Source organism: Notothenia rossii (genome assembly GCF_949606895.1).
Source record: "Notothenia rossii genome assembly, chromosome: 9".
NCBI classification, from domain to species: domain Eukaryota; kingdom Metazoa; phylum Chordata; class Actinopteri; order Perciformes; family Nototheniidae; genus Notothenia; species Notothenia rossii.
In genome coordinates, this window is record NC_136907.1 from 69416334 (window position 1) to 69437984 (window position 21651).

General features: G+C 42.2%; 3 protein-coding genes and 1 long non-coding RNA gene across 4 annotated transcripts; 3 read left to right on the forward strand and 1 right to left on the reverse strand.

The window, feature by feature from the left end:
- Positions 1–8908: 8908 nt before the first annotated feature.
- Positions 8909–10250, forward strand: LOC307019006 (uncharacterized protein). The gene is made up of 5 exons (XM_079649602.1): positions 8909–9037; positions 9183–9275; positions 9502–9551; positions 9711–9759; positions 9960–10250. Exons 1-5 carry the CDS (start codon positions 8918–8920, stop codon positions 9963–9965), a joined length of 318 nt encoding a protein of 105 aa, XP_079505728.1. The 5' UTR covers positions 8909–8917; the 3' UTR covers positions 9966–10250.
- A 1134-nt stretch (positions 10251–11384) lies between these two features.
- On the reverse strand, positions 11385–13134 carry LOC307018605 (general transcription factor II-I repeat domain-containing protein 2A-like). The gene is made up of 2 exons (XM_079648928.1): positions 11590–13134; positions 11385–11420 (listed from the first exon to the last, which is right to left on the reverse strand). Exon 1 carries the CDS (start codon positions 12781–12783, stop codon positions 11869–11871), a length of 915 nt encoding a protein of 304 aa, XP_079505054.1. The 5' UTR covers positions 12784–13134; the 3' UTR covers positions 11385–11420; positions 11590–11868.
- Positions 13078–17788, forward strand: LOC307018606. The gene is made up of 2 exons (XR_013802462.1): positions 13078–13196; positions 13341–17788. It is a non-coding gene; the product is annotated as an uncharacterized lncRNA (long non-coding RNA).
- A 966-nt stretch (positions 17789–18754) lies between these two features.
- LOC307019943 (zinc finger BED domain-containing protein 5-like) lies at positions 18755–20032 on the forward strand (the record flags this gene model as incomplete). Its single annotated transcript, XM_079651040.1, has 1 exon — positions 18755–20032. The coding sequence occupies one exon, from the start codon at positions 18755–18757 to the stop codon at positions 20030–20032; it is 1278 nt and encodes a 425-aa protein (XP_079507166.1).
- Positions 20033–21651: the final 1619 nt, after the last annotated feature.

A 21651-nucleotide genomic window follows, 5' to 3' on the forward strand; every position in this document is an offset into this window, starting at 1 on the left:
TTGAGTCTTGTATGTACATCACTATGTATGTAGTTGTGTTGTGTAGTTAGTAACACATGTAGAGTTCTAGAAAAGACATGGTGTAGACACAGGTTGGAAGGGGGCACAATAAACCTGACGAGTTTGAATTTGAGTTGATTATGAGTTTATTTTCAATTGATAATTAGCTAAAAATAAGTTAACTTTAGTTACTGTTAACTGTGTTCGTTATTCTCTCGTCCAGGAGAGAAGCTTTAAAAGGAGACTAAATGGAGTCTCTGTGAAAGTTCAATTGGGTACTTTAATTAAAAAAGGCGCGGGTTGGTCACAAGCATGATATTGTTCAGTCAGACAAACAGCTGTGATCCGCTCCTCGTTAGGGAAGAGAAGAGCCTCGATCTCTCCTCCGGTGCTGTTATATATCCTCTGCTGGCTCCTCCCCGCCTGCCGGCTCGCCTCGTCTCCAATGTCCGTTATTGCATTTAAACAGAGGATTGGTTCTTTTCACATTCAATATATGCTTAACACGCCTTTTCTTCTCATATTCTCTTTCATCACTTTTCATTTAACACATTCTAAACGCTGTAATCAATACTCTAAAAAATACTTCTCGGCTCGTTTGGTTTCCGGTCATTCCGGATGTTGTCACATGCTCCTCTCGTCTGTAAACAATAATGTATTCAAATAAACTGTACCTTCATTTAATATTCAGCATGGTAGTATCTCGACATCTATAGTTGTAGTGTTAAATCAGTAGGCTTCGGTTTGCACCACTCCATATAATTTTGCTACTAAATTCACTTCTTTAGGAAATCGTATATTAGCCACATGCTAAATGCTAACCGTAGATGAAGGATTTTCAGAATAAAAGCTTAACTGCTTGTGCACAAGAATTTCTGGTTTTTCAGTATAAAAGAGCATTAAAACTGACGGCATGTTTAAACTACATTTCCCCATTAAAACATTGATTTTAATTTCTAACATTACTCACACAACTTGACACAAGTCCGGACTTATAAGTCCTGACCTGAACCTGAACCTCTGGACTTGAGTCCGGACCTGAACCTGAATGTGAGTCCAGGTACACAGTACTAGTTGTGATCATATTCTAAAGATTTGTTGATTATTGAAAAGTATACAGCTCTCTTTCATGAGTGTTGAGAGCTGTATCCATAAATTCATTTTGTGCTCAAAGTGCACTAGATTGATGCATTTAACTTCAACATTTAAAAAAAGATCTTCCCGGGGCTGCATGCCCCCGGACCCCCCTAGAGAAGGTTAGGTCCACCCCCGAATAAAGCAGGTTCAAATAATTAAATTGCTTACATTTTCTTTTAGTAAACACTGAAAACGGGTCCCACAGACCCAAACAGCAAACAAAGGTAAGCGTAAAATAATGTGTAATGAAACAAATACCAATAACTGTATTGCATTGTTTTCTTAGGTGTATGCGCAATTACTTCATACTGTCTTTGTCTTTTTCGTCCAGCATTTATTGTGCCCCCCACAGAAAATAACTGGCCCCAGCCTGGCCCCCCCAGTCAAATTGTTCTAGAACCGCCACTGCTCCTCACCTCCTACCTCAAAGACCGTACCTATAGGGTAACTTGGAGAGGGTCGGAGTCCGACCCTTGTCAATTATCTAGAGGGCTCACTCAGGGCTCTGTCCTCGCTCCCCTCCTCTTCTCTCTGTACACAAACTCGCTCGGATCTGTCATTAGCCCGTATGGTTTTTTATACCTTTGCTACGCTGATGACACTCAATTTTCTCTTTTCCCCGTTCTGAACCCCAGGTTCTCGCACGCATCTGTTTGTCTAGTCGACATCTCTCAGTGGATGTCTGCTCGCCACCTCAAGCTCAACCTTGACAAGACTGAACTGCTTTTTCTTCCGGGAAAAGATAGTCCCACTCTTGACCTAACAATCAACGTCGGCCCCTCTGTTGTTTCCTCTACTCAGACTGCAAGGAATCTGGGTGTGACCCTAGATAACAAACTGTCCTTCACTGCAAACATTGCTGCTACAACCCGCTGCTGCAGATACACGCTTTACAACATCAGGAGGATACGTCCCCAGCTGACCCAGAAAGCGACGCAGCTTCTGGTCCAGACTCTCGTCATCTCACGCCTAGACTACTGCAACTCCCTCCTGGCTGGTCTACCTGCATGTGCCATCCGACCTCTGCAGCTCATCCAAAATGCAGCAGCTCGTCTGGTCTTCAACCTTCCAACATTTTCCCACACCACGCCGCTCCTCCGCTCACTTCACTGGCTTCCAGTAATTGCTAGAATCCACTTCAAGACTCTGGTACTTGCTGTGAATGGTTCTGGCCCTCCCTACATCCAGGACATGGTTAAACTGTACACCCCAGCACGTGCACTCCGCTCTGCATCAGCCAAATGGCTCGCTGCACCCTCACTGCGAGGGGGACCCAAGTTCCCATCAGCAAAAACACGTTGGTTTGCTATCCTGGCTCCAAAATGGTGGAATGAGCTCCCCATTGACATCAGGACAGCAGAAAGCTTACACATCTTCCGGCGCAGACTGAAAACTCATCTTTTTCGACTCCACTTTGTTACAACCCGGCTCTTGGGCTGCAACAAAAAGCCCCACAGTACCGGATCCTGTAAACAGAAAGAGAGAGAGAGACCATGGAATGCCTAGTGGTGTGGAGGGGTCGTCACACTCCCCCCCCCATAAAGAAAGGAGTTCCATTCAGAACACCGTTAACTACCCAACAGGACCCACCAACAGTAAACATCCCAATTTACCCCACATATTTTCTTTTTCCTTTACTTGACATTACTTTTATCTGTACCGACCATTTCCTGTACTTTTCTCTTTCCCATCTCATCAACTCCGGCTCCCAACAAGGCACTTTAAGAGCTCAGAGCCCTAGACAAAGCATCGGTCACCACGTTATCCGAACCTTTAATGTAGCGGATGTCCAGACAATAGGCCTGTAGATAAAGCATCCACCGCATCAACCTGCGATTTGGGCAACAAACTGAGTGCAAGAAAGTGATGGGGTTATGGTCTGTGTACACAATCAGAGGAACCCTAGAGACTACATACACGTCAAAATGCTGTAATGCCCAGGGCCCAGGAGTTCAAAACTTTTAATCCCTATCTGATCAAATCAGATTTGGATTTTGGGTAGTTCAAAACCAAAAAACAGGATTAGGATCACTTTGATATCCGATCAGATCAGGAAATCCAATCCAAGCTTTAATCTGGATCAAATCTTCATAACGGGTAGTTCAAACCGACAACACAGGATTGGGATCAGTTTGTACAATTTATTTGAGCAGAACAAGTTTTAATTATTTTATTGAACAATTATTTGTTTCATTGAAGAACAAAAACAGGAATGTTGAGTTAAATATTACTCATCTGTGCATGTGATGGAGGAATGCACAGTGCCTGTAGGGGGTGTGGTCTCAATAGACATGCAGTAAGCAGTGTGCTATGGCATGGATATTCAGGTGTACTTTAAAGGTCCCATGTCATGGCCATTTCCACTGATCATAATTCCATTGTTGAGGTATACTAAAATAGATTTATACTGTGCAATTTTCCAAACTCACATTGGTTTCGCATACAGCATCTCTGTAAACTGTGTATTCAGCAGTATTCACTCTCTCCACTAAACGGCTCGTTGCAGCTCTTGCCCCCCCCTCCCTGTGAGCCTAGTGTGCTCTGATTGGTCGGTACATTGTGAATCGCGCTGAGCTCCGTGGAAGTGTGATTTCCTTGTTTAGCGATACAAAGCGAAACACAGCCAATGTAACGGCTCCACGGATTGGTCCATTTGGTTCCGGGTAACGCATGACATCATGAGGTACCCGGAAGAATCAATGGACAGTGACGTATCTCCAACGAGGCGTTTTGGGGAGGTATTTTCTGTGTTAGAGTTTTACTCGCTACAGGGTGTACTTTGAGGGTTTTGACTCTGCAGACCGTTTACATGAATAAAAACCTTCATAACACACAAAGGGACAGGTAATAACCGGAAAAGCATGACATGGGACCTTTAATGGCATCTGTTTGTTAGTCAAGATATACTTTCCCCAACTATATTCAAGTTCCCTATGAAGAGCCAACCTTCAATTTTGAAAATTCCCAGTTTATTCCTGTTAATTCCCATGGAAAGTTTCCATCTTTGAAAACTCCCGGAATTTTACAACCCTAAGCACAATACAAGCCAGTGTTATGAAGCATGCTCTTTGGGGTTCCACTCAGAGTTCAGGCATGCGAAACGCCTCTTCAGTACTACATTCAAGCGCTCAATGGCACACCTTGTTCTTCCATGGGCGTAGTTGTAGCGCATCTGTGAGGGAGTGTTGGCCGTGGGAAAAGGTGTCATCACCCATGGTAGGATTGGGTAGGTACTGTCGGCTAATATAACTCCATCCGGCCTGTTGGTTTGAAATTCAGTTAACAACCGGCTCTCTCTGAAGATTCGTTCATCATGGACTGACCCAGGCCATCTCACAACACAGTTGGTGATTGCAAGGTCAGCATCTCCCACAAGTTGCACATTGATGCTGTGCCTCTCTTTCCTGTTGAAATATTCCCACACCCTCTGACTAGCTGCTTGAATATGTATGGGTGCAGTCGATCACCCCAATGGTGTTGGGCATGTCTCCCAGAAGAAAAAATTGCTGATTCACGTAACCTTTCCTTCCAGCATGGAAGATGTGAACAATCCCTGCCATGACTGTCTTCTGACTGTTCTTTCAGTCAGAAGGCCTACATCAGTCTCTGAATAATAAGTAATTGCAAATACACACCTGGAATGCATGTCCAGATTGGTTAGGGCCTGTGGTTAATTATGTAATTAATAGCAAGGCCAGACCTATAAAACTAATTGCTGACCTGACCAAACCATCGAGTTGGAAAGATGGACAAAAAGGGGCCTAATTTTACATCTGCTGAGACCCCATGCACTGCTGCAGAGTGTAAGGAACAATTATGACTCCATAGTTGGGAGCTTTAACAGAGAGGGTGGAGCTACTAAAGTGAAGAGCGGAATATGGATGGAAGTTACAGACAATGTGAATGCCACAGGATCTGGACACAAGAGGACGGTGGACCAAGTGAGGTTGAGGTGGAAGAATTTGAAGCAGCAAGCTACCAAAGACCACAGCCAGGCTAAAAACCCACAAACAGGTAACAAAGCGTATAAAAGGGGACAATACACAGATGTCGTACTTGATATCATTGGTGGTCAGCAGTCACAATCTTTACATGGAATACCAAACGTTGTACTGGATGGTGAGTCGCAGGTATGTGTGATTTTATCCTTGTCCCTATAAAACTACAATTATCATCTTGTATAATTGCTATTTTCCTAGCACAATGGCTATATGTCTTATATAGCATCATAGTACTACAATTTTCCAGGAGCTTGCATGCTTGTGATCATCTTATTAAGGGGTATAAAGTATATTGATAAACTTTCATTTCAGGTCATCAATGCACCTGATGTGACACACACCATTGAAGATGAGACCTGACCCATGTGGATCCAGAAGCTGGACCTTCAGCCAGGCCTGATGACACACTGCAAGAGCCACCTCGAAAGAGAAAATGCAAGCGCACCAGAAAACCAGAGCAGAGGGATGATGCCTACGAGACACTGCTGAGCTGTGAAACAGAGAGGGCAGAGATTCAGATCTGAACAAATACAGCTTCAGCAAACTGAAACCTCAAGGATTCAGCTCCTCAAAGCACGCCTGGATGATCCAGCAGCCTTTGAATTAATGTTTTTTTGTTGTTACCCACTATAGTGGGAGTATTTTTTTTAATTACAATTCCATTATGATTTGATGTCCTTTATGTATTTAAAAATATAATTAAACATTATAGATGTCCCTGCAATGTGGTCTCTTGTCTTCCTTGTATTATGTTTAAAAGGAGCCACAGGATTCTCATCCGCCTCAGTACCAATTCACCTAGCGTCGGAAGGGGGATTCTCTTTTTCTCACAGATGTTGTGCAGCACCGCAGTGGCAGCAATGATCACGCAGACGCTCTCAGGGTATATTCGCATTTCACTGTGGAGGCAGTGAAACCTACAAAAAAAAAAGCAAAAAACAATTTAGCCTATCTACATTAAAAGGCTGGCCTTTTATATATTATAAAAATGACTTACTAACCTACGTTAGAGCACTCCAATGCAGCGCTCTACAATGTTCTGTGGGCTACTTTTTCACCTTTTTTCTGGCCCGACTAAATCGTGGTTTTATCGAGGCCAACAATCAGGGCTGAGTCGGGCTGAGTTTGCTAATCTAGAGAGAGAATCGCTGTCAAGGGGGCTACAACTACATCAAGAAGAACATATTTGACCGTGATTTCATTGTAATACATGTTTCAAAATGATGCCGAAGTAACATACTGATACTGGTTAGTAAAAACCATGAATTAATGCTTTGACAAGTCTGCAGACAGACGGCAGGCGAAAAACCTTTTAAAATGCGTGATCTTCTTATTATAGACACATACATTTCCAAACATTTGGTCTACCTACGCTGTCAAATGTATTATCTCTTCGATTTACAAACGGCATCTACTGCACGTCTGTCCGTCCTGGGAGAGGGATCCCTCCTCTGTTACTCTCCCTGAGGTTTCTCCCATTTTCCCCTTTAAACTGTGGGTTTTTCTCTGGAAGTTTTTCCTTGTACGATGTGAGGTTCTAAGGACAGAGGGTGTCGTTTTCTCATACTGATATTCTGTACAAACTGTGCTGTTGTATTTGCTGTAAAGTGTCTTTACTGTAGGGTATTTTTATTATATGTACAGCACTTTGGCGCGACCAGAAATCGTTTGAAAATGTGCTATATAAATAAAACTTGATTTGTTGTCTAAATGGAGATCGGCTAAGCTAACGCAATATGGGCTATATGCTCCGACCGTCCACACTCACAACGGCCTATACAGACATAAATAAACCAGCGACTGTATTCGCCATGACACAGACAGTCAGTGGTTTGTACTTGTTTAACTTTTGTCTAGTTTCTGAACAGATATGAGGAGCTTGAGTGCAAACAGCTAACGGCGGATTTTTTTTTTTCTGGGGTTCTCACGGGTACTCATTGAAGATGATGTCACGGCTCCGCCTATACTGCGTTACTATAGTTACTGCCCCAGAAGTGAGCCGGGCCTAACCAAACCGAGCGAGGCCGAGCGAGGCCTGCGGTGGAAATGCCCCATTAGTGGTGCACTAGTCATAACTTTAGTCTGGTCTTAACCTTCGGTTCTACATCTGACGTAGAGTTACGCCCAGTTTACGCCCAGTTTACGCCCAGCTGGTGCACTCCACTCCAGGTGCTAATTACGGCGGGTATTTACACACTAAATACCTTCAATCAATCAATGTTTATTTATATAGCCCAATATCACAAATGTTACATTTGTCTCAGTGGACTTAAACCTTAAACTCGGCGAAGCGACCAGAAAACCGGCAACTCCACCTGCAGCCTCGGTGTGCTCCCGAGCTAATAGCTCCAACCGCGTTCACACCACACTAACAGCCCCCCCTACGACCTCCAAGGGAGGCCATACTGAAGCCTAACAGGGACAAGACCAACGGTACGTGACTGCCGTGAATAACCACTCCTACTGCCATTCATAAACCAACAGCTGCCTTCTAAGTCACACTGCCACACTTACCCTCGTCAAGAACACACCCAAACAAACAGCTGTGCGCTCCATCACAGTCCACTGCCGTAACCCGCTACAGCTGTGTGTTAATTCCCCTCCGTTCACAAAACAACAGACTCCATTTTCAAAACTAACCTCCGAAACGACCAGGTTCCAGGTTCAACCACGAGCCCCCATATGTTACAACCCGGCTCTTGGGCTGCAACAGAAAGCTGCGAGACGGGGGTCTGAAAGTAACAATCCTTTTATTATGTAGACACCCAAAAAGACAGCCGCAACACGAAGCTCACATGAGAGGAGTATGAGGGAGAGACGTATCTGGCTGGGCCCTTTTCTTATAGGCTTTTCGACCCAGGTGCAGCTCATCAGGTAATTGCCGGCCCCACAGAACCGGATCCTTTAAACAGAAAGAGAGAGAGAGACCACGGAACGCCTAGTGGTGTGGAGGGGTCGTCACAACTTCGAGCAATAATATGAAGGAAAAAAACCCGCACTTACATACTAACAAAGGAATGGCTTATCTAAAGCCTGTTGAGTATCACTTGAAATGGTTTGGCTCTATGAAACCTGATGTACTTATATGATTCTGTTTTCTTCAAGTTTGTATCTTCTTGGTCGAAGGCACTTATTGTAAGTCGCTTTGGATAAAAGCGTCAGCTAAATGCAATATAATGTAATGTAATGATAAAGGTTTACTTCTGCTCCTCAACATAAATATTATTGCACTATTTGAAATACATCTAAAGAGACATTTCCCTCTGAACTTCTCAGAGGTAAATATATTCATTATTTTTGTGGAAAAAGAGCAATTATAAGTCCAAACATGTACTCTTCTTTCCTGCCCTCTTAACCATCTCCCAACAGGGAACAAACTTGGAAATAACGTCCTGGAAAATTACAGACTCTTTGCAACCCTTGTCATCATCGACACCTAATCCATCATGAGTACCTTTACATGCAATCATCTCATGACTAATCTTAATTTATATCATATTCAGATGCAGTAGGGAATTTGGTCAATACATTTATTTTATCTAAGCATGTAAATGTGTTTCCTGGTATGGGCAGGGATGTCTAGAGATTATAACAACAAAGCAGAGATTATTAGAGTCAATGCTGTGATGAAACTGGATTTGTGAAATCATTTCAAAAACGTGCCACAGCATGCAACCTCTAAGTTCCCTCTTCATTGTTCTCATGGGTGTGATTGGTTAGCAGTGACTATATAAAGCCTGTTTGTTTCACAGCATAATCAAACTCTTCATTTCATCATCATGGAGAAAGGTGCACTGCTGATGCTCCTGTGTCTGCAGGCTTTCCTGCTCATCACCACCGTACCTTCCTCTGAAGCAGCCGCTCTGATGAGAGAGGATCTGACTCCACCTGATCGTCGGGTAAGAGCATCCAGGAGCTGCGATATCTCTGTGTTTCTGACAGGACTCTTCTGCTCTAAATGACACTGCACAGATTTAGAGCAGGGACTTTTTGAACTATACAACAAATGATTTCTCACTTGGTGACTTCATGATTTTCACGCAGGTGGATTTGACTGCACTTGAGAGATTGAAGGTTAGACGACCGAAAAGAGGAGGCTCGGGCTGCTGGTGGAGGATAAATGCATGTGCAGGCGAGGTAAAACAATGTGCTCGATTTTTTTATTTTGTATATATATTAACACTATCATCTGTGATTTATTTCAAAAATGTTTTCCTTAAATAAGCTCTAACTTGTTGTCCTCTTGTTCTACTTTAAAATGTTCACACTTTAGCAGGTTATTGAACATCTTAATCAAAAAGGATTTTCCATAAATCGCACCGATGATATAACTTAATTATTATTTGTGTTTGTTCCGTTACAGGCGAAACCCCCGGACGAACCCACGCGCAAACCCACGCGCAAACCTAGAAGGTATTTACTCTGATCTTTAGTGAAAAAATACAAGCAAATAAGTACGGTATTTTGATTTAACAGCCAAGATTTTAAACCCCTGCAGACGGAAAGAAGAAGAAGCTGTTTTTCTTTCTTTATCTCTGAACTGTTTCAAACTCTCTTTATCTCTGTTTACAGGCCCCACCACTTCTTATTGTTGACTGCTGGCCGCTTTGGGCAATCACACGTAAATGTGCTTCATATTTTGAGGATAAATACAAAGCATTTATATTTTTTTATTTCCAATAGTTTGCAATAAAGTCAAATAAAAAAAGAGATTGTGTAGGTAAACAATTTATTTCAAATTCTGGTGATGTAATATTTCTACAATGATCATACTGATGTGTTTTCTTGCTCTACACTTTTCTCCTTTTATCTCCACATCAGTCATAAGAAGAAAGTGGACCTGGCCAGTCTCCAGCAATGGAGATCGACATGAACTCCTGCAGCTTCTCTCCAGCTGTTCTGTTTTTGCTTAACCATTAGCAATTTTGGACACAATAATCAATCATTGCATTAGCTTAGCATTGTGAATACCAAATCTTTATACTCAATGCTAATGCTGTATCTCCCATCAATATCATTGTTGGTGGGAGCCTACAACTTAAAATGTTCATTGCCAATGACCTTTGCTATGTAACTGTTGCTGATATGATTATTAAAGAACCTTAAGATGAACGTTATGTGTTTGTTTTTGTATCAGTGTGGCGTTCAGCTGGCTCAGTACTGAACATTTTTGAACACACTACACATATTGTAAACTGTATTTAAAAAATCATCAATACAAAACTGTTCAACTGGACTTTGTAAAGTTCAGCAAAGTTTAGCCGCCATAACTTCATGCTCTCACTAAACGTTTTCAGATGTGATGGAAGGAACCTTTACTTCTTCTGATGCAGCCCCTGTGGTGACAGAGCATCGTCGTCATCCTCCTCCTCCTCCTCCTCCTCCTCCTCCTCCTCCTCATCCTCATCCTCATCCTCCTCCTCTAAGAAGATCCTTTAAAAAGCTTTCAAATGTCCCGGGTTAAATCAGTGCTCTCTCACAGATCAGGTTAAAATATCAAACATATTGTTGCAAAGAAAAGTCTACAAAATGCTTTCCTATTCCAGCGGTAAATTATGTAAGTATAGTTTGAATCAAATCAGATACATTTTTGCTGACAAATATACATTTGGATTTCAAAGCATTGTATTGCTTTGTTCAATATAATCACTTTTAAGACATGCCAGATACTTAAGTGAAGAACCTTTTCCTCATTATGTTAATTGAACATCAAACTCGTCCAGCGTTATGTTTACTCATGAGTATAAAGTATATACTGCTGCAAAAAAGTTTGGAATAAACATGATTTATGAGGGTTTTGTGACAATAATTAATGTTATTGCTAATGGATTAAGCATCAGTTTAGATCAGGGGTTCTCAAAGTTTTGATGAGTGAGGGCCAATTTAGGTACCCAATATTGGATTGAGGGCCGCCCATGAAAAAACGGAACACAAAATTCCAAAACAAATCTTTTCTTTATTGCACACACACACACACACACACACACACACACACACACACACACACACACACACACACACACACACACACACACACACACACACACACACACACACACACACACACACACACACACACACACACACACACACACACACACACACACACACACACACACACACACACACACACACACACACACACACACACACACACACACACACACACACACACACACACACAGAGAGAGAGAGTATTGCGCTGGAGTTAGTGATATGCTGTGGATTTCCTGTCTTATCAGCAGAACCAATTCCAGCTACTCAAGCACCACAGGATAGTCTCTGCAAGACAAATACAGAGAGACAGAGAGGGGGGAGGGAGAGAAAGAGACTTTTAAAATAGAAGCTTACCAAAGACCACAATAACACAGTATTCATCATCATCATTGTTATTATTATTGTTGTTGTATTTGTAACACAAATCGGCTATTATTGCCTGTCATCAACATACCTTTTCCTACTTTGAATGGGATTTATGGTGCTGTCGTCTGTTGGCTACTATTCCTTTGATGTCCGGTTCCATCTCCGTTGTTGCTATACGAAGGACAGCATGTAGATGGGCATCCGTCAGCCTGGATCTCAGCTGGGATTTGTTGATGGCCATGGTGGAGAAGGTTTTCTCACAAATGTATGTGCTTCCGAACAGAGAGGCCATTCTGATGGCATGTTGGCGAAGTGCAGGGTACGTAGATGGGGAAAGTCCTTTGTAGAACTCGATAAGATTCTTGTCTCAATATGCTGCTCTGGCCTCAGAGCTCTCCTGCAGGTCGATGAGCTCGAACTGCATTTCTGCAGGCTCTTCTTCGGGTGCACATGTGAAGGGATCTTGGAATAGGTTGAATGACTTCTCGTGGTCACTGAAGTCCGAGAAGCGGTGGTGGAATTCCTCTTGGAGTTTTTCCATGAGGTTGTGGTTCTTGTCTGAACAGAGGTGATGTAAAACGTCACATTCACCTGCGAGCACCTTGCAGGCGGGGAAATGGGTTAGATCCCCCTCTCTGAGCTGTCCCTGCACTAGTTGAAGTTTTCGCTGGAAAGCTTTGACGCTTTCAAACAATGTGGAAATGAGCTTCCCATGGCCCTGCAGCTTCACATTGAGATCGCTGAGAAAGGTGTTCAGGTCAACAAGGAACGCTAGGTCACAAAGCCATTCAGTGTCACTTAACTGTGGCAGATCTTGTCCTTTTGATTGCATGAACTCAGCGATTTCTTTCCTCAAATTAAAAAAACGCTTCAGTGTGGCACCTCTGCTCAGCCACCTGACAGCAGTGAAGTATATGACGTCACCAAATTCAGCCTCTGATTGCACCAAAAAAGTTTTGAATTGACGGTGATTCAGACCTCTGGACTTTATGAAATTCACTGTCTTGACAACAATGTCCATGACATGTTTCATTTCAAGCGTATGAGCAGCAAGGGCTTCTTGGTGAATTATGCAGTGATATTTGATTAGGTTCTCACCTCCGTTATTGGCCACTTTGTCGCTGAGCAAAGAGAGAGCGCCCGCCTTTCTCCCGACCATGGCTGGCGCTCCATCTGTTGTGACACCGACCATGGATGTCAGCTCCACATTGTATGCATCGAGACTACGACACACAGCATCACAAATGTCGATTCCCCTTGTTCTGTCTTTGATACTCTCCATGCTTAGCAGTTCCTCGCCTATTTCAAAGTCCTCCGTGACCGTTTGAATGAAAATCAGCAGTTGTGCAGTATCAGAAATGTCTGTACTCTCATCCAGTGCTATAGAAAAGGACCCCTTGCCTAGGCCTTCCACACGTAGTCCCAATTGCTCTTTGAGATCATTGGCCAGATCTTCGATTCGTCGTGTCACTGTGTCATTCGATAAACTTATGTCACGGAACTTTGACTTTTGTTCAGGGCATACAATGTCAGCCACTTTCAAAATGCAGTCTCGCACAAATTCTCCATCACTGAACGGCTTGCTCCGCCTGGCAATTTCGTGAGCTACCACATAGCTAGCCTGTGTTACAGCTTCACCGGATTTTGCAAGATTTGTGAAAACTGACTGCTGGGCAGTTAAACCTCTTTGAAGTTGTTCAAGTTTAGTTCTGCGCTCCTTGCCCATAAACTTGTCATACATTTTATGATTGGTATCATAATGGCGTTTTATGTTATACTCCTTGAGCATTGCATTCACCTGCTTGCAGATGAGGCATATCACTTTATCCGACCCCTGAGGTAAAACGAAGTAAGCGTTGCTCCATTTCTCCTGGAACTTCCTTTTCTCCTCACTGACAAAACGTTTTTTACGCGACGGCCCTGGCTCCTCCATCTCGCTTACACAACGAAAACTTCCAACAAATTTTGTTTCCGCTGTTCACGTGAACACTTTGCCGCCTTTGGGACGTGCATCCAATCAGGGAGTGAGTTTGGGGATGCTCGCGCTGGGGGTATTCAGTGGAAATAACATTGTGCCTGAGTGTGGACGTTGGGAGAGACAGCTTGTTGTTTTATTATTGTATAACCGGACTTTTGTGTGCGTTCATATACTTAACCACACACGCAAACACACACTTTCTCTGCCGTTACATAGCAGACACTACTTTATCTGTCAAGTTGTCTCTGATGCCACCACAACTTCCTGTCAAACACGTTATCTCGCCTTCAAAATAAAAGCATGCAAACGGAACTGGAAGTTAACCTAAATTAAATCCAAAATACACATAAAACTACAACGAAGGCAACAAAAACAATGCAACATCTCCTTCAGTCTCAGAGGACACAAAGTTGGGTTATCTACAGACAGTGACTAGCTAAAATCGCTAGCTAACTCCCGTTTCTGATAACTTACAACAGATTTTCCGCTTAACTGCAACTCGCGAGATTTGCGAGATTTGCGAGATTCAGGTTACCAAATAAGGAGTGAGAGTGACGCGTAGAGGAACCGGAAGCTGCGCTAGCCTCCGGTGGCTACCATAATGCTATCATTTAGTTTCTCCAATTTTTGCACAAAAATGGATTGATGGACCATCAATAATTTTACTGTACTTGGGGTTTAACAGGTTAACTATCGCGGGCCGCCAGAAACATTTCCGAGGGCCGCCATTGGCCCGCGGGCCGCACTTTGAGAACCCCTGGTTTAGATCAACAGCTGGATCAGTCATTATATTATTATCATTTTAAAAACATACTTATTATATTGTATAGCTGAATACCCATCTTCCCTGGTTTAGCCTAAACTAGTGTTGAAGTAAAAGTACTCTATAGATAATCTTTTTTTTTTTTACAAATATTTGTATTGGTATTTCGTTTTTTCAGCATAAGACATTGCACAAATATATATCCCATAAAGGAAAATCAAAAACATAATAATCCAAGAAAATACAAGAAAGAAATAAAAAAAATTAAATAAAAAAAAAGACATATATATATACGCGTAAGTGGACATGTGGTAAATATTGTAATTTAAACATTGCAAGTTATAAGGCCGGTAGACAAGCAGCCATATCACATCCAACCATTATAGAGGACAAGGTCAATTAGGAGGCACATTTATTTCCAGAAACTCCAAGAATTCCCCCCATATTTGATGGAACACTTCAGGCTTTCCCTTTATGGCAAATGTCAATTTTTCTAAGGCTAAACAATGAGAGAGATTTTTTAACCAATGATTGATCGAGGGATTTTCTGGGTTTTTCCAAAAGACAGCTATTGTGTGTTTAGCTTGGAGAAGAGAAAAGACTACCAGTCTTTTCTTAGTGATATTAAGTCTGGGAGATAGAGGGAAAACCCCAAGAATACAGAGTTTCGGGCCTTCTGGTAATGTGGCGGAAATTATTTTTGATAATGTGCACAGAACATCTTTCCAAAATGATTTAATATTTGGGCAGTCCCATAAGCAGTGGAACAATGTTCCCTTATCATTATCACATTTTACACATTGATCTGGAATATTTGCATCAAAATGGTGTAGCATAATCCATTTGTACTGTAGGAGTCTAAACCTCGTGTTAATAGTTTGAACCTGGGCTTTGTGGCATATCTGCCCCCATTCCTCAATTGTTACATCTGCATTCAAATCAGTAGACCAAGCAAGTCTTTTATTCTCTGAGGACTCTCCTGATTCAGTTTTGCAAAGGTCATAGATCACAGACACCTGTCCATGACCACAGGAGTGATGTACTATAATTGTTTCCAGCTTTGACAGAGGTGGACATAATAGTGAGTGATTTTGTGCCTTAGATATATAACTCCTGAGCTGCAGATACTTAAAGAAATGTGTTGAGGGAATATGATGTTTATTTCTTAGCATCTCAAAGGTCATCAGTTTGTTGTCATCATATAAATCACAGATCTTATTGATGCCTCTGTTGGCCCATATTTTAAAACCTTAGTCATATGTTCCTGGTATAAATCTTCTGTTACCCCATACAGGAGTAAAAGAGGATATCTGTGGCTTTAAACCTAAGTGGCTTTGTACTTTGAACCAGACATCAATTGTGTTCCTGACAAAAGGGTTCTTTGTATTCTTTTTAAGCTGTTTTGGAGAGTCAGAGAACAAATACAAATTCAGTGGTAGTGGAGTTGTTGTATAACGTTCAATTTCAACCCATGGTATGGGGGTTCCGTCCAAGAACCAACAGATTGCTGCTCTTATTTGGGCTGCCCAGTAATACCAGGACAGATTGGGTACCTGAAGTCCTCCTCTCTCACAAGGTAGATATAAAAGGGATAGCCGTTACCTTGGTCTCTGATTGTTCCAGATAAAATTTGTAAAGATTTTCTTCATTTTGGGAAAACATGAGGATGGTGGGTGCAATGGCAGGGATTGAAATAGATACAGAAATGTAGGTAGGACATTCATCTTGATAATATTGATGCGTCCGATCAGGGATAGAGGGAGTGATGTCCACCTGTTAATAGCATCTGTCACAGAAGCTATTATGGGGTCATAGTTTGTTGGAACAAGGTCTTCTATTTCAGGTGTAATCTGTATTCCTAAATATTTAAAGCCTTCCAGGGAATTTTGGAAATCTGTTTGAAGAGGTGGATTAAGTTTTTCAGATTCTTTAAGGAGAAGAATGTTAGATTTCGAACTATTCACCTTATACCCTGAGAACGTACCAAAATCCTTTATCAGTTTATTGAGCGCTGGCAATGACACTGACACATTTTTTATAAATAAAACGATATCATCAGCGTAAAGGGCCAGGCGATTTTCAATGCCCCCAACTGTTATTCCTGTGATATGAGAATGAGTTCTAACCGCGATAGCCAGTAATGGAGATCGAGGGCACCTCTGACGTGTACCTCTCGATAGTGCAAATGGTGCAGACACTATGCTATTGGTTAATACTTCTGCATTTGGGGTGCTATACAAAATTTGTATCCACCTACAAAAACCCTCCCCGAACCCAAATCGGGATAATATCTCAAATAGATACGGCCATTCCACCCTGTCAAAAGCCTTTTCAGCATCCAGGGACAGAATGGCCGTATCTGGAGCCCCCCTTTCTGTATGTAAAATATTGATCAACCTCCTAATATTGTGGAAGGCCTGTCTGCCCTTGACAAAGCCATTCTGATCCAGGCCCACCAGTGTAGGCAGGTGATTTTAAAGTCTTAAAGCCAGTGCTTGAGCGATCAATTTTGTATCTGAATTAAGCAATGATATAGGCCTATAAGAGCCACATCTGGAGGGGTCTTTACCTGGTTTTCGGATAACCGTTATTAATGCACCCTGTAAGGTTGGGGGAAGACAGCCCTTTTCGAATATCTCCTCGACCATATTCAGGAGCGGTGGCAGCAGTTTGTTTTTAAAGGCTTTATAGATGTCTATGGGGATCCCATCAGGACCAGCTGCCTTTCCACCCTTCATGTTAGTCATTGCCTCAGACAATTCTAATAGTTGTATTGGTTGATCTAAATTAGCTTTTCGTTCCTCAGACAAACATGGAAAGTGTATCCCGTCCAAAAAAACTGACTGAGTCTTTGGGTCGCCGGGGGGCTCAGACTTGTATAGGTGATTATAAAATGTTTTAAATGATTCATTAATTTATTTAGGATATGATGTAATATTTCCAGCATTGTTTTGAATTTCGTTTATCGCTCTTTCGCCATGTAATGCCTTAATTCGCCAGGCTAGTAATTTGCCTGCTTTCTCCCCTTGGTCATAAAATGACTGTTTGAGTCTGTTGATACTTGCCAAGGCTTTATTGGACGATAGTTCATTGTAGTGGGCTCTTTGTAATGTCAATTTGCATTGTAGATCAGGTGTGTCGTTAAGGGCTATGTCCCTTTCTAGTTGTTTTATTTCTTTTTCTAAATCAGACATTTGACGACGGAATTTGTTCGATTTAGAGCTCGTGTAGCTAATTATCTGACCTTTAATGTACGCCTTAAATGCCTCCCACCTGACAGAGGGAGAGGTCTGTGTAGTGTTTATTTGAAAGTACATATCTGTGTGAGAATCCAGGAAGCTTACAAAACTTGGGTCATGCAACCACTTTTTATCAAAATGCCATCTCGGTGGACCCTTAAATGGCTTTACTGCAATGTAGTCCAAGGTTAATGGGGCATGATCCGAGATTACTATGCTGCCGTAGGTACAATTCTTAATATTTGGCATTAGGTTTTTGGAGATTAAGAAATAATCAATGCGTGAGTAAGTATGGTACGTGGAAGAGTGGCATGGAAATTCCTTCTTGTCAGGGTTTAGGACTCTCCATATGTCACAAAGACTCATATCCATCATGAACTGTGAGATCACCCTCCTTGTCTGTTCATGGGAGGCATCTATGCCTGAAGATCGGTCTACAAGAGGGTTGAGGGTGCAATTAAAATCGCCACCCATTATAATGTTACCTCTAAGTCAGTGGTTCTCAAAGTGGGGGGCGCGCCCCCCCTGGGGGGCGCAGAGGCATGTCAGGGGGGGCGCGAGACACCGCGGGAGGAAAAAAAGGTGGAACTAATGTTTTGATGTAAGTTCCCGGCGGAACAATTAACAAACGTTGTTCAAGCAGTGTGTACATGTGGTTGTTGATTTTCTTCAATAAAACGCTGTTCAGGTGCACAGGATGGAGAAATATCTGACAGGGACGAAAAGAAAAACATGCAATGCTTCTGAAACAAACGAGACAAAGAGCCCAGCTGACGGTAATAAACCGAAAACCAAGTTAAGAAAATATGATGACGCCTATCTTGCTCTAGGGTTTACGGTGAATGTGGCGGGAGATGAGGAGCGACCAGTTTGTGTTTTATGTCTGAGAACTCTGGCAGCTGACAGTATGAAACCCAACAAATTAAAAAGACACTTGGAGACATCACACCCCAGCCACGTTAACAAGCCACTCAAGTTTTTTCAGAGGAAACTCGGCGAATACCGTCAGCGGGAACATACTTTTGTAAAAACTGCAACAGTGAACAGCAAAGCACTTTCAGCATCCTACAAAGTTGCATACAGAATTGCACAGTGCAAGAAGCCACACACCATAGCAGAGGAGCTCATACTCCCCGCAGCTTTAGATATGGTGTCAACAATGCTTGATGAGAAAAGCGCAGAAAAATTAAAGGCCATCCCTCTTTCCAATGACACAGTTGCAAGACGTATAAGCGACATTTCTGATGATCTTGAAAAACAACTAATCGAAAAAATGAAAGACAAACGTTTCGCCATACAAATGGATGAGGCTACCGACACCAATAAAGACTGCTTGTTTATTGCTTATGTTCGCTTTGTCACGTCTGAGTCACTATATGAGGAGTTACTGTTTTGCAAGTATGTCCAAAGCAGAGCGACAGCTGATGAGCTCTTCAAACTTATTGACTGTTACCTGACAGAAAATGGGCTGAAATGGGAAAACTGTGTGGGCGTTTGCACGGATGGCGCACAGACCATGGCAGGAAATAAAAAGGGATTGCAGGCACTAATCAAGCGTGCCTCGCCAAATGCGCAATGGACGCACTGCGTAATACACAGGGAAGCGCTCGCATCCAGGCAGATGAGCCCTGAACTGAACGAGGTGATGACTGATACTGTTGGTGCGGTCAATTTCATAAAAACTAGACCCCTGAAAGCGCGGCTGTTCTCTGCATTGTGTGAGGAGATGGGTGCGCAACATACAGCTGTGCTGTTTCACAGCGAGGCCAGGTGGTTATCCCGTGGGAAAGTGCTGTCGCGCGTCTACGAGCTCAGAGAGGAAATCCGGATGTTTTTGGAGGAGAAGAAAATGTATGAGGCTGCGAGCAAATTCGGTGATGAACACTTTCTGATGAAACTGGCCTATCTCAGCGATATCTTTGGAAAGCTGAATGAATTAAATATTCAGCTCCAAGGCAGAGACAAGCACCTCCCTCACCTGGCAGATAAGATCAGCGCATTCACTCGTAAGCTCGAGATGTGGGGCAGGCGACTTGATCAGGGAAACACAGAGTGCTTTGAGAATCTGACTGAATTTGCTGAAACAAGTGATTCTGGAGCAAACACCATGATTCCATGTCTTCAGGAGCATATCTCTTCCCTGAGAGGATACTTTCAAAAGTACTTCCCAAACAACAGCGCACAGTATGACTGGGTGAGAGATCCTTTTAACGCAGCAGCACCTGCTGATTTCAGCTCTGCTGAAGAGGAACAGTTCATCGAGATGACGTCAGACTCCACCCTGAGGATGCGGTTTACAGCTCAGACACTGACTGAATTCTGGCTGTGTGTGGAGAGGGAGCATCCACTCATTGGACAGAGGGCTGTGGGAATTCTGCTTCCTTTCGCCACATCTTATCTCTGTGAGATAGGCTTTTCAGCTGTTGCCACACTGAAAACAAAGTACAGAGCTAGGCTCCACATTGAGCCTGACCTGCGAGTGGCCGTATCAAGCCTGCAACCCCGTTTTGAGATGATGTGCAGTGAAAAACAGGCTCATTGCAGCCACTAATACACGAACTCTCACAAACTGCCTCACAACACTTGTCCAATATCTGCATTTGTTCTTTTTTCCTACACATTTAACTCAATTGTTTTTGTTCTTGCAAAGTGAACGAATCATTCATTTTGATGTCACAAAAGTGATTTGCTAAATAGTTATTTGCACAACAGAAAAGGGAAAGGAATGTTCATGTTAAAAAGTAATGTTTATGATTTTGATATCAAAGTGGTTTGCTAAAGTTAGTTATTTGCACAACATACATAGTGAAATGAATGTTCATGTTAAAAAGTAATGTTCATGATTTTGATATCAAAGTGGTTTGCTAAAGTTAGTTATTTGCACAACATACATGACTAAGAGAAGTGAAGTGAATGTTCATGTTAAGAAAAGAAATTAAGAAAGGAATGTTGATGATAAAAAACTAATGTTAATTTTGATGTTACAAAAGGTGGTGTGTAGTGCAGTGTTAAATATTATTTGCACAACAGTTGTTATTTGCACAACCGAAATGACTAAAACACGTGAGACGAATGTTCTTTTTTTGATGCTGTATCAATAAAGTTAAAAACAGCCTATTTTGTCACCAGTTTGTCGGGGTGGGGGGGCCTGAAAATTTTTCTTCCTCAAAAGGGGGGCCTGACAGAAAAAGTTTGAGAACCACTGCTCTAAGTGAAGAGATATTTAGAAAAAGATTATTGTAAAAAAGTTGGCCGTCAATATTTGTCCCATAAACATTTATTAAATTAAGTTGTTCACCCAATAAGGTACCTTGTATTATTATATATCTACCCCCTACACTACAGTATGTCCGCATTGATGTCCGTCACTTGAGAAGGGACCGATTTATGAATGAGTATTGCTACTCCCCTTGAGTGTGACGAAAATGACGCAGTTATGACCTGTCCCTGCCATCGTCTTCTTAAACGCAAAATCTCAGTGGATGTTAGGTGGGTCTTTTGCAGGTATACTACCTTGTCTTGCAAAATGTTAATTCTAGTCATTACTGGTTTTATTTTAGATAATCCCCCTAGCCCTCTAACATTCCATGATGATATTTTAAAAAGGTTATCAAGTGTCATTAACCCATCTCTCCAAAATGATCAAAAGGGACCTCATTGTAAATATTGAAACAGCAACTACTCGTCTTCCAGACCACATTGTCACATCAAGGATCACACATAAACAAACATACAAATACAAAAACACACCATAAGAAAACATGAACCCTCCGTCTCCCCAAACGAGACGTGAAACATTCTCACCAACGGCCTTAACGAAACGCGCCGTCCTCCTCACCTCTTCCATGTAAGAGCTCCTAGGCTATTTAACCGATCCTTTAAGAGGAGCAGTTAAACCAATAACTAACCACTGCAAGAACCCCTCATCTTCAATCAATATATATTCGAGGGATGAGAGAGACCAAAAGCAACAACAAATCCGAAGTATTGCAAAAACATTAAGACAGATTAAACATCCATTCAGTATTTTTGACACACCCCAAACATGAAATGTGGTGCATTCAACACTGTTTTAAATCAAATCACTACCACAGATCGAGATAACGGAGATAATCTTAAAAGTTAGTTGGGCGTTACAATGCATGAATGAGCTGTAATAAGCCTGAACAG